The 13,652-nt window shown below is 38.7% G+C and overlaps 1 protein-coding gene across 4 annotated transcripts in view; it reads left to right on the forward strand.

Moving 5' to 3' along the window:
• Positions 1 to 13,652, forward strand: part of gpcpd1 (glycerophosphocholine phosphodiesterase 1) — a 61,641-nt gene that overhangs the window by 40,664 nt on the left and 7,325 nt on the right. For all 4 annotated transcript variants that reach the window (XM_062957948.1, XM_062957936.1, XM_003215279.4 and 1 more), the window contains 9 exons: positions 2,399 to 2,453; positions 4,456 to 4,548; positions 5,215 to 5,292; positions 6,388 to 6,427; positions 7,227 to 7,288; positions 8,349 to 8,414; positions 8,713 to 8,849; positions 10,097 to 10,232; positions 11,757 to 11,917. In XM_062957948.1, coding sequence (XP_062814018.1) covers positions 2,399 to 2,453; positions 4,456 to 4,548; positions 5,215 to 5,292; positions 6,388 to 6,427; positions 7,227 to 7,288; positions 8,349 to 8,414; positions 8,713 to 8,849; positions 10,097 to 10,232; positions 11,757 to 11,917 — 828 coding nt within the window. The remainder of the gene's footprint in view (positions 1 to 2,398; positions 2,454 to 4,455; positions 4,549 to 5,214; positions 5,293 to 6,387; positions 6,428 to 7,226; positions 7,289 to 8,348; positions 8,415 to 8,712; positions 8,850 to 10,096; positions 10,233 to 11,756; positions 11,918 to 13,652) is intronic.

The following is a 13,652-nucleotide window of genomic DNA, read 5'->3' on the forward strand; positions in this document are numbered from 1 at the left end:
GGATGGTGTGCGCCCTGATACAGACCGGCCGGCCCCCCCTCCTGTTTTGATGAATGGGGAGGAGGAGTTCGAGGTTGAGGACATTTCGTATTCTCGCTTTCACCGCCGCCGCCTACAATATCTCATTGACTGGGTGGGTTTTGGCCCCGAGGAACGCTCTTGGGAAGACGCTTCCACAGTCCATGCTCCTGATCTAACCCGCCGCTTCCATCAGACCTATCCCGCCAAGCCGCGGCCTCGCGCCTCGGGGAGAGAGTCCCGGTTTGAGAGGGGGCTTGAGGAGGGGGATAGTGTGATGAGTCATGGGCCATGTAGTCCCGTTCATGGCACTGTAGTCCCAGATGAAGAGGAGAACTTGGGTTTTTCACCGTCTCAGTCAGAATTGGAACCTTCCCAGCCAGATTTGGGAACCTTGCACCTGCAAGAGATTTGTCTTCCAGAAATCTGTCAAACAAGCCCTGAGTCTAAATCTCCTGTGTTTTCTCGCCACGAGTTTTGTAAACAACAGAGAGGAGTTCAAGCGGCCTCTCGTAGGAGTGCTAGGATAGCTGCTAAGAATTCAGCTGATTAAGCCTGCTTTCCATGGGAAACCTTAAGGAGTCATGCATCTGGACTCAGAGATTAGCTTTCGTTTCTGGTTCCCCAGAGAACTGCTCTTTGGTGGGAAAACTAGACCCTATTTAGGTGTTTTACCCACAAAGGGGTTTTGCGGAGTCAATTCGTCAGCTACTGGAGTAAGTTGTGTGTGGACAGCGCGCTCCGTTTCCAAGCCTCGTTCCTGTTTCAAGCCTTGTTCCTGATTCCAAGCCTTCGCTCCGTTTCCAAGCCTTCGTTCCCGTTTCCAGCCTTGTTTACCTCCACGGACCTTGCCTTGTTTTCCGGATTTTGCCAAGTAATTCCACGGATCTTGTTCTCGCTCCTCGTTCCTTGTTGCCTTGTATTAAGCCTTGTTTCAAGTTATTTCCTAGCCTTGCTCAAGTTCAAGGACTAAAGGACCTTGTCATCTCCCCTCACTTTGCCTGGCAAAGTGAGTGTTTCGGTTATTGGATTACAACTTTGGACCTTAATATTTTATATTGGACATTGTTTCTTTGGACTAATTTTGACCTTTCCTGAAAGGTCTACTTCTGAACTATTTCATACACTTGCTTTTATTAACTTTACATATTTCCTTAATAAAGATATTAGATAGATTCTGGCCTCTGTGTATGGTTATTGGTGCTCTGCAGCCTGGGTCGTGACAGAAAGTGAATTTTGAATGCTAACCGGAAAAGGTGATACAGTCCCCCCCACCAATGAAGTCGACTGAATTGTTCTTGGTGGTTGATTGATTTACTGCTGTATTCTCTTGTTTTATTGTCTTACTGTGTTTTATTATTTTTTGTATATTGTTCAATGTATTTATGCTGTTGTTTTTGTAAATTGTGCTAGTTGGGTCTTGCCCCATGTGAGCCGTCCCGAGTCCCCGTGGGGAGATGGTGGCGGGGTATAAATAAAGTTATTATTATTATTATTATTATTATTATTATTATTATTATTATTATTATTATTACTATTATACAGAGAAATATAGTCACTTTTTGTTTGTAATAGCCAAACATCCAGAAAGTGCAAAATAATAGAAATAAAATCTCAGACAAACTTGACCTGTGGTTCATTGTTGAGCAACTTAATAAATGGCAAATTCTGAAATGTGTAACTGAGCAACAAAATAGCAAGGGAAGAAGGAAGGAAAGAAGGAAAGAGAGAGAGGTGTATGAGAGAAATGGAGGAAGGGAAGAAAGAAAGCCTGCCCAAAGAGCGTTTCCATTGCAACATTGTGAGGTAAGCCACCTCAAAGCTGGAGAAGCGAGAAAATGGGCAGACAGCAGTTCCTCTGACACTTGGGCAACACCGGGTATATACACCAGTGATATTTTGAAATTGATAAAGACTTTCCCACTTGTTGCAATTTAAATTGTAAGTATACAGTTCTTGCTATCTTGTCTGTTTCATTTTCATATACAGTAGAGTCTCACTTATCCAACATTCGCTTATCCAACATTCTGGATTATCCAACGCATTTTTGTAGTCAATGTTTTCAATACATCGTGATATTTTGGTGCTAAATTTGTAAATACAGTAATTACTACGTAGCATTACTGCATATTGAACTACTTTTTCTGTCAAATTTGTTGTATAACATGATGTTTTAGTGCTTAATTTGTAAAATCATAACCTAATTTGGTGTTTAATAGGCTTCTCCTTAGTCTCTCCTTATTATCCAACATATTCGCTTATCCAACGTTTGGCCGGCCCTTTTATGTTGGATAAGTGAGACTCTACTGTAATATGAGTTGATGGTTCATTCTTTTTCTTTAAAAAACATAAAACTAAAACCTTTTTGTTTTGCTTGCAGGCTTGCTAAACTTCGAGAAAACACTGTTGCTTCCTTAAAGAGTGCTGCTAAACATGTATGTGGATGAGGATTTTTACTTCTTTCTCTTTTGCATATCCATATAGATTTTTTTTGGAAGAAAAAAATATGTGCACAGTGTAGAAAGGCATTGGGCAGAATCTCAAGTGGTGTCTCTCTGCAAATGAAGGGCGTCTATCTACATAAAAGCATTTATGTATATACAGTGGGGAAAAATATTTAGTCAGATACCAATTGTACAAGTTCTCCCACTTAAAAAGATGAGAGAGGCCTGTAATTGACATCATAGTTAGACCTCAACTATGAGAGACAACATGAGAAAACACATCCAGAAAATCACATTGTCTGATTTTTTACGAATATATTTGCAAATTTTGGTGGAAAATAAGTATTTGGTCACCTACATCCAAGCAAGATTTCTGGGTCTCACAGACCTGTAACTACTTCTTGAAGAGGCTCCTCTGTCCTCCACTCATTACCTGTAGTAATGGCACCTATTTGAACTTGTTATCAGTATAAAAGACATCTGTCCACAACCTCAAGCAGTCACACTCCAAACTCCACTATGGTGAAGATCAAAGAGCTGTCGGCGGACACCAGAAACACAATTGTAGCCCTGCACCAGACTGGGAAGACTGAATCTGCAATAGGCAGGCAGCTTGGTGTGAATAAATCAACTATGGGAGCAATAATGAGAAAATGGAAGAGATACATTACCACTGATAATCTCCCTCGATCTGTGGCTCCGTGCAAGATCTCACCCTGTGGGGTCAAAATGATCTCAAGAACGGTGAGCAAAAATCCCAGAACCACACTGGGAAACCTAGTAAATGACCTACAGAGAGCTGGGACCAATGTAACCAAGGCTACCTACCGTCAGTAACATCCTATGCCGCCAGGGACTCAGATCCTGCAGTGCCAGATGTGTCCCCCTGCTTAAGCCAGTGCATGTCAGGGCCTGACTGAAGTTTGCTCGAGAGCATTTGGATGATCCAGAAGAGTATTGGGAAAATGTCATATGGTCAGATGAAACCAAAGTAGAACTGTTTGGCAGAAACACAACTCGTCATGTTTGGAGGAGAAAAAATGCAGAGTTGCATCCAAAGAACACCATACCTACTTTGAAGCATGGGGGTGGCAGTATCATGCTTTGGGGCTGTTTGTAGAGAAACAGCCAGGGACCAGGATGACTGATCCGTACACATGAAAGAATGAATGGGGCCATGTATTGTGAGATTTTGAGTGCAAACCTCCTTCCATCAGCAAGGGCACCAAAGATGAAACGTGGCTGGGTCTTTCAGCATGACAGTGATCCCAAGCAGGAGTGGCTTTGTAAGAAGCATTTCAAGGTCTTGGAGTGGCCTGTCTCCAGATCTCAACCCTATAGAAAATCTTTGGAGGGAGTTGAAAGTCCGTGTTGCCGAGTGACAGCTCCAAAACATCGCTGCTCTTGAGGAGATCTGTATGGAGGAATGGGCCAACATACCAGCAACAGTGTGTGCCAACCTAGTGAGGACTTGCAGAAAACGTTTGACCTCTCATTGCCAATAAAGGATATATAACAAAGTATTGAAATGAACTTTTGTTATGGGCCAAATACTTATTTTCCACCATAACTTGCAAATAAATTCGTGAAAAATCAGACAATGTGATTTTCTGGATGTGTTTTGTCATGTTGTCTCTCATAGTTGAGGTCTACCTATGATGTCAATTACAGGCCTCTCTCATCGTTTTAAGTGGGAGAACTTGTACAATTGGTATCTGACTAAATACTCCCCCCCCCACACTGTATGTCCATCTTTTTGTACCCCAAATGTTTGCAGAGGAAGATGTAGCAAACTTCTTATATATATTAGAATTCCGTGTATTAGAAGACAGGCTTACAAATATTGTGTTCTTACAAATATTTTAAATAATTGTTATCAAGTGCCTAAAGTTCAGAATTTGTTTTGCATTTAGAAAGCTACAGTTTTAAGAACTAATGAAACATGACCTTGTATATTTTAAATTCTACACACTTTCCCCCCCTTCTGATCTAGGGAGCAGCCTTTGTGGAATTTGATGTACATCTTTCTCGGGATCATGTCCCCATTATATATCATGATCTTACTTGTTGTATTGCTATGAAAAAGGTAAACAATATGTGACTCAAATGTGTACACTGTTGTCTAGTAATCCTTTGTTTCTGATTAGAGCAGACTCCTTTACGAGAGGAGAAAGGGCAAAGATTATGTGGGTTATTCCATAAATTTGAAAAAAGCTGTTTATGTAGTAGATGGTTAGTTCTGACTTACAATAACTACAGTGACAGGATTATGTTCAAAACATGGTACATAATGGCAAAGTTAAGTGTAAGTCCTTAGCCAGAGAACTGGAGATGTGACCAGAGAGGTTTTATTTACTGTTGAGCCCAAGTTTGATTAGACAGAAGCAAGGAAAACCCTCGCTCTTCCACCAGGCAGATATGCATTGCAGTTGTGAGTGACTTTATTTGTACAGCACTGCAATTTCTTTGCATAATAGGAAAGTAAAAGGGATGCTGCAGTGCTTTGCACTGTTGTCTGATAAAATAAGCTGGGTGCAGTGACCCTCCTGTAACAGATTCCTGTGTGTATTTTTTTAAAGAGTTATGTTGTGGAACAGTAAATATAATAATAGAAAAGAGAAGAATTTTTATATTTTCTACATTGCAATTTTGCATTTGCTTATGCCAGAGTAAGTTTACTGAGACTTAGTTACTAGCTTTTGTTGTTTCATGACTTTCTGACTTGATCGTTTGTCTCCCATTTGCTTAACAGAAAGATGATGCTGATCCATTGGAACTGTTTGAGATTGCAGTTAAAGAGCTCACTTTTGCCCAGCTGCAGTTGCTGTCGGTATTGTATCAAACCGCTCTTAAGATGCATGTTTTTCAGAATTCATTTTAGAAGTCTCATCAAACGTTTCTGTCCCACTTACTTAAAAGGAGCTCACAATATAAAATCTAGAAACCTAAGTGAGCTGAGTCAACAATCACAGTTAGATCAGCAGCACAAAAGCTCCAAAATATAAAGATTATATCCACAGTAGCTTGCTTTAAATGCTGGAGACGAAAAAAAATCATTCTGAAAATCTGAATGCACTGGACCTGTCTTCTTTTGGAAGGGTCCTCTATAATGTTTGATGAAGCCTGACATCTCTCCTGCCTGACAAGACTAAGCAAAATTTTTAGTCCTGCCTTTCCCTATGCAATGAAAATCATATAAAATGATCCAAACAGTTGCCAGTGTAGGTTTGTGTTGTCCAAAGCAATATTGATGTGTATCAAATGTCTCTTCCCAGCAGATACCCCCCCCCCCCCCCCCGGTAATTGTTAGCTTTGTTGAAAAGAAATGTAATAAATTTGACAACAATACAGCATTATAAAAAGTACAAAGTATATATAGATCACTTTACAATCATCAACTTGGGTTTCATCCATAAAGAATAGCATCAGTTTATGACGAGTAAAGCAGAACTAGAATTGTATTTCCTATAGCTAGAAGCACAGTATACTTTAATTCCAAATTCCTGTTTACAGGGACTTCAAAATCAAATGATACTGTGTACTGTACCTCATAACACATGCCCAATTTGGTTATGTATTCAAAGTACTGGGAAATATTTCATTAATCCTTCTGAGCAGTATTTAAACTTCTTCCAAAGGATTAGCTTTTTTCTACTGATTAAGCCCTGGTCTGTGGTAACTTCAGGGCTCGCCCTTTCCAAAGGTTATGGGGTGTGGCTTATCAGAGAAATAACCCTAAACATCCCGTGCAAAAGAAGGACTTGCAGGTAAAGGTTGAACAAACAATTCTTCCTTTCCTTATAGGCAGCTCATGTCTTTATTTTGAGGCCAGTGTACAATCACTGTTGAGAAAATGAATGAGCCATTTTAAAACAATTTTCTGTTTGCTGACAACAAAACATATATTCATTTCATTTTTTTATAGCTGGCACATGTGACTGCATTAAAATCAAAAGATAGTCAAGGTATGTATAATTCTTTAACGTTCTGTTTGTTTTCCTCTTTTATACTTTGGATCAGTTAATGAATTTGTTATTTAATACTAAACTACTGTAGTTTGTAAGGATGTTAGCAAAGAGTATATCCTACAATGTCCCTTAATTTGCAAGTTCTAAAATACTTTAAAGTAAAATATTTGAGTTGATAGACTTCATTCGAGTCAGTTCTACTACTGGGATCCTACTGCACTGCTACTGAAATCTTATGTGTAACTGTATTTTAATATATGTGTGTATGGCATCAAATTACTGCCTGTTGTAAGGTCACCTTGAGTCCCCTCTGGGGCGAGAAGGGCAGGGTTCAAATATGATAAATAAATAAATATCAAGATGGCATGTTATATAGGATGCATAAAGTGCAGTTGTTCTTGCATGTTAGTGTGCTTCTGGGTTGGCAATTATTTCAAAGGCCATTTAGAATTAGAATTGCAATAGAAGGGCATTCATAATAATACTTATTGTGGAAAGAATAAAATTTGGTCCCTGGTTATAAAGACTCCAGAGCTTAGTTGGTATAAATTTTATCTTGACCTCTGAAAATGGCAGGAGGGAATCAGAGCAAAAACAGTTGGACACAATAAACACGTCTCTCTCTCTTGGCAGCTATTGGAACCACTCTGTGAGGTTTTTCCTCTGTTATCAGTTAACTATTTCCTCCGGAGGTAGGGCAGTGTCAATGAGTGGCCCATAGCATGTATGAATTAAATCTCTTTGGTTAAAATCACATTGCTTTCTGTTGAAGTATATGCCTTTCATTTCCCTACAGAGTCATTTAGAGAAGAACAAAATGTTCCTTCTGACATGCAACCATTCCCTAGTCTACAAAAAGTAAGTTATCAATCTTGGACAGGTATGGATGTCTGGCAACCTGCTAGCACCAAACTGGGTACCAAATTTGCTTTATCTGCAGGTCACCAAAGCTTCCACTGCCATCACAGTGAGCAGCAACACAGTTGTAAAAAAGAACAACATTTGTGTCTCCTCAGTCATAGTCATATACTTCCTCCTCCCATTACTATTGCTATAACCAGGCATAAAAGGGGCAGTCTCTTTTATTGTTCTGGAAATACTATTTATTTATTTATTTATTTAATACATTTATATCCCGTCCTTCTCACCCCGAAGGGGACTCAGAGCAGCTTACAAATTAAATTTACATACAATTTTATATCATTAGCATAGCACAATACTGGCAATAAATTACCATATTGTACTATATCTATATAATGTAATATTATTAATAATATTACATGTAATATTTAATATATAATTAATATTATTATATTGTATTATTAGTGTTATATTGTATTACAAAATAATATTATTAATATTATATGCATATACAATATATTATAATATTATATATTATTGTAAATTATATTGTATAAATGCTGTCTCTTTAGCAGAGGAGAAAACCATGATCACCATATACTTCTACTGCCATTACTGGGTAGCAGCTATGGGATTGAGGGGAGCAGAGCTCCTAAAGGATTCTGGAGAGGCAGTATGGCGTTTCCATCCTTAGAAGTTTCCTGTGTAGCATTTAGTGTAAAGTGAGCAGTGAAATAGAATAGCAGCAGTATTAAAACAGAACCTGCAAAGAGGAATTCTAGAGCAAGGATGGCGAAACTATGGCCTGCAAGCTGCAAGTTGACTCCTAGACTTTACTTTTGCAGCTTATGAAGTCCCCTGAAAACCTTTGTTAATTTTTGGTATAAAATTTCCCCAAACACATGCCTGCAGACCTAACTATGTCAAAAAATGCAAAGATGCAGTCCCATAGTACTGATGTCACTCCTAAACATAAGGAGCACACATTTTTCTTGGACATTAATGCTTAGTTTTGCCAGTGTTTTTTTTATAACATCATGTATGCCTTTCTACGTAGGTCTTAGAATCTATTCCTGAAGATGTTGGGTTTAACATAGAAATTAAATGGATCTGCCAGCAAAGGGTAAGAAACAACGTTCTGAACACATGCTGTAGTTTAGGCAGTACATGAGAAATGAGTCTTAGGACTTAACACCAGTGTTTATAGTATAGAACCTGATTTCTCTATTCTGTTTCTACCTTGCTTTCCTCTGTTCTCCCATTGTTAATGCAAGTAGAACTGCCTTTATGATTGTGACATAGTTTTCTGAATCTACAAAGTGTGGCTATATAATGAATTCTAAAATAACAATTCCTTAAAATAGATGCATTCTATTCAATATAGATGCAACATTACTTATGTGGCTTTGTTTTTTTGGCAGGATGGTATATGGGATGGAAACCTTTCAACCTACTTTGACATGAACCTCTACTTAGACATAATTTTGAAAACTGTTCTGCTTAAGGCTGGAAGTAGGAGAGTTGTGTTTTCTTCATTTGATGCAGATATATGTACAATGTGAGCAAATGGAAATAATTTTCAATATCATTTTGGAGAGATATATTTTTAAACTGGAGAATTTATGTTTTATTCTAAGTAATCTACTGACATGGGAAGGTTTGCACATAACCAAGAAAATGAATAGAAATATAAATGTAACATTTTGAAGTTTGTATGCAGTTCATTAGTATCCTCAAAGTACAGGTTCCTTAAAGTTTTAAAGGACTGGAAAGTAATAGAAACCATTATTTGTTATGATGTTATGAGAGATAACAACTGTCTTTACACATCATGATAATCTAAAGTGTTTTTAATTGAAATTTGGCAGAATTGGGCCTTTACAGCCGTGGTTAACTAACTAACTAACCACAAATCACACTCTGACCTCATTTTTTTTGCGGCCTTATGAACTCTGACTTATTTCCCCTAATGCCTTCTGCAGTGTAAAATAGGAGATAACAAAAGGCGAAGGAGATAAAACAATGCAGAAATAGAGAAGGTAAAGCATGTTCATGCTTAAGCAACAAAGCATGGTCAGCATAGTGATGACTTGCTTCATTTGTCCATTAATTCAAAAAACAAACAAACAAACAGAGCCAGAATCCATTAAAGTTAAGAAGAATCATACCTACAAGCAAAGCTTCTTGTGAATCTCCAACCTCTGCTAAAGAGCCAAGGGGCTGTACATGTATAGTCTGAACTGTGTAATTAGTGTAATTACTTGCAAATAGTTTTGATTTGCATCCAGTCTACTATAATGTTTTTCTCTGAACTGTTTTAAATGTCCATCAAACTTTCATGAAGAAGAAAAGCTGTAAGGAAGGGAGACCTCAGATGACGTAACTCTTTTTCGCCGTTCTAAGAAATTTTTTTTTGTGTGTGTCAGGAGCGACTTGAGAAACTGCAAGTTGCTTCTGGTGTGAGAGAATTGGCCGTCTGCAAGGACATTGCCCAGGGGACGCTCGGATGTTTTGATGTTTTTATCACCTTGTGGGAGGCTTCTGTCATGTCCCCGCATGGAGCTGGAGCTGATAGAGGGAGCTCATCCGTGCTCTCCCCGGGTGGGAGAAAATTAATGTAACATAGGCTTTCAGTATGAGGCAACTCATGCATTCTAAAACAATTAGCACAATGTTGTTGAACTACTCTTATGTTTGCAAGTAAACTGTTGAGTTTAGAAAAAATGTGATCTTCTGTCCGTATTAAAAGAACATGGAAGATTTTTCCCCTGACAGAATTGTAACTTAGTTGTAATTACTTTGCAGGGTGAGGCATAAACAAAATAAGTACCCCATCTTGTTTCTAACTCAAGGAAAATGTGAAGCTTACCCAGAACTGATGGATCTCCGGTGCCGTACAACAGCTATTGCCACAAGTTTTGCACTGTTTGAAAATCTGCTGGTAAGTTGGTGCATCAGACCATTACATAATAAATTAAATAATTCTTCATGGGGTCAACATGTAGGTTTTTTTTCCTGCATCTGCACAGAATGTTTGAAGCTTTTTGTGGGAGCCACAAGTTAATAATTAATTAACCATTAATTATGGTTAATGTCAGAGCTTTACCTCAGTTCTTTTATATTTTCCATTGACTAAGCTATATATTGAATTTTCTGTTCCTCTTTTGATCTGTCATTTCAGAGCTTTCTTTTTCTCTTTTACTTATTTATTTATTTATTGGACTTGTATACCGCTACTCCCAATTTGGCTCGGAGCAGTTTACAAAAAAGATAAAACAATACAGTTAGCTTTAGATAACAATAAGAACGGACATAGCCCCAAGTTTTCACCCTTCGAAGGCTTGTCGGAAGAGAAAGGTTTTACAGGCGTTCCGAAAGGCACGTAGGTCTCGGGTAATTCGAATTTCAACTGGCAAGGCATTCCACAGATAAGGGGCTACAATCGAGAAGGCTCTCTGCCTAGTAGAAGTCCCGGATGTTAGGGACTTCAAACAAATTTTGGTCTTTAGACCGAACTAATCTCTGGGGTTGATAAGGGGATAAGCGGGCCTTCAGGTACGCCGGCCCCAGACCATGTAAGGCCGTGAAAGTTAGTACCAACACCTTGAAAGTAATCCGGTACTCAATCGGAAGCCAGTGTGAACTACAACTTCCACCATGTGGAGTCAATCCCTAAACTCCTCCAATAAGTTTAGTTGCAGCTCAGTTCTGCTCTGTTTGTTATGCAGAGAGATTGGAAAGGAAAGGGCAGTAGGTGGGGTCATGCAAATTCCACAGCAATGGAGAACCCTGGGATGCCTGCCTGTGGTGGAAGAAAAAGCAAAATCTAGGATGAAATGGTCCCCAAACGAAAGCATTCCTTGGGTGGTGGGCTGTAGTGTTTGGGAAGGACATTGGCAGGGGTTGGACTGCATGTTCATGGTGCTCGCTGTAACCGCAATGTCAGTGGAAAAGAGTGACTTGAGTAGATTCTTAACCCCGGGAACTATAGCCTGTTTGTGGAGGTCGGAGGCTGTCTGTGTGAGCAGACATCCATGCCACATACACACATACGGGTTTTCGCTTTTATTATGGATTTAGATTAGATTAGATTTAGATTAGATTTAGATTTAGATAATATATTTTATATTTATTATATGTATCTTAATAGTGTTTCGTTTTATCTCACTATTTTGGTTATGTTGTCCCTGTCTTGAGCCACAAGAAGAAGCAAGTAATAAATAAATGGTTGTTGTTGTCATTGTTATTAAAGAAACCTCAGTTGCAGGGGTAAACAATTTGTTTTCATTACTGTATCAGGTTTTTTACTATAAAGCAATTGATGAGTGCATTATAGTGTGGTATTGATGGCCATAAGATATGTTAAGCAGAACCACATGCTCATTTGAAAGACTGATCTTTGAATTTGTTAGTGTCTCAATCATGTTTGCTTAATAAGCTTAAATGTTTTCTATTTCTTTTTCAGGGCATTAATGCACATACTGAAGAATTGCTAAAGTGCCCATCCTTTGTCGATGCTGCCATCTCTAAAGGCTTAGTTGTCTTTTGCTGGGGTGATGAAGCAAACGAGCCGGAGAACAGAAGGAAATTGAGGGAATTGGGAGTTCATGGTCTGGTGTATGACAGGTATTATTACATTTGTATACCTTTAGTAGAAAGCATTAATTATGTGTTTAGATTCAAGACTTACTCTGGAATAAGAGCTTCACAAATTACTTTTATTACTTTATCATTTCAGTGGTAGCTAAAGCATACCTTTGCATGCTCAATTTATTTGCCTTCGTTTTTTTTCAAAAATGAAGCAGTCATATATAAATAACGATGTTTATATATTGATATTCTTACTTTTTTTGTGTCAGGAGCGACTTGAGAAACTGGAAGTCGCTTCTGGTGTAAGAGAATTGGCCGGCTGCAAGGACCTTGCCCAGGGGACGCCTGGATGCTTGATGTTTTATCATCCTGTGGGAGGTTTCTTTCTTGTCCCCGCATAGGGAGTTGGAGCTGACAGAAGGAGCCAACCCGCTCTCCCCGAATTCGAACTGGGGACCTGTCAGTCAGCAGTCCTGCCGGCAAAAGTGTTTAACCCACTGTGCCACCAGGGGCTCCAATATTCTAATTGGTGATACATATCTTGAATGCCATATCGTTATGGGTATTTCGCATCTATAAATCTGTCTCAAGAAAGGGGATAGGTGGAAAGCTGACTTCACAAATGGCAGATGTTTTTCCTTGGCTGTCTGCGCTTTTACGCTTCCTACTCCTTCTCCTGGGCAACAGCCTTTCTTCCTCTCAGGGTTCTCCTTAACCTCAGGAACATTTTCAAGAGCTGCTTGAGGCATGTGCGGCAATTAGAAAAGGCAGCTTATACTTGCACCCTTTCATATGTCGGTCTCTGAATTAAAGTTGTTCCGTCTGGAGAACCACCTTTTTCCTGTAGGGAAAAGCAGAAATTGTATTAATTTTTTTCATTTACTATTATTCATTTAATTTGCTCCTTGCACAATGATCACAGGTGGGTGGGGTCAGTACTCGGTTCATTGGTAAGATACCGTAAATACTCGAGTATAAGCTGACCCGAATATAAGCCAAAGCACCTAATTTTACCACAAAAAACTGGGAAATTGACTTGTGTATAAGCTGAGGGTGGGAAATGCAGCAGCTACTGGTAAATTTCAAAAATAAAAATAGATACGAATAACATTACATTAATTGAGGCATCAGTAGATTAAATGTTTTTGAATATTTTCCGTATTTCAAAGAAAAACAGTAAACTAGCTCTGTAAGTGGAAAAGGAGGGTTAACAAAAACAATATGGTATCAAAAATAACTTAATAATAATAATAATTTATTTGTACCCCGCCCTATTTCCCCATGGGGACTCAGTGCGACTTCCAACATAGTAACAAACAAACATTCAATGCCTATATGGACAAAAAACCATAAAAATTAAACAGAAGACAATACTAAACATTGTACAGTATGTTAAAATAAACATTTGCATTAAATAATTATCATTAAAAGCAATTAAAAAACCAGCCGAGGAAAAGTATTGTATCAGTTCCCTTTCACCTTCTTTCAGGCTTCTCCTATTGACAGAGCCTAGAACGGCATTGGCCTTCTCAGCTGCAGCATCACACTGTTGGCTTGTGTTCACCTCGTGGTTGACTAAGGCTCCTTTCATAGAATCCTAGAGTTGGAAAGGACCTGTACAGGCCATCTAGTCCAACCCCTACATTCTGCTTTCATGCAGGGAAAGAACAAAGTACCCCGACAGATGGCCATCGAGGCTTAATAATAATAATAATAATAATAATAGAGTTGGAAAGGATCACTAAAGACCATCTAGTCCAACTGCCTTCGT

Source organism: Anolis carolinensis, chromosome 1 (assembly GCF_035594765.1).
Source record: "Anolis carolinensis isolate JA03-04 chromosome 1, rAnoCar3.1.pri, whole genome shotgun sequence".
Lineage (NCBI taxonomy): Eukaryota > Metazoa > Chordata > Lepidosauria > Squamata > Dactyloidae > Anolis > Anolis carolinensis.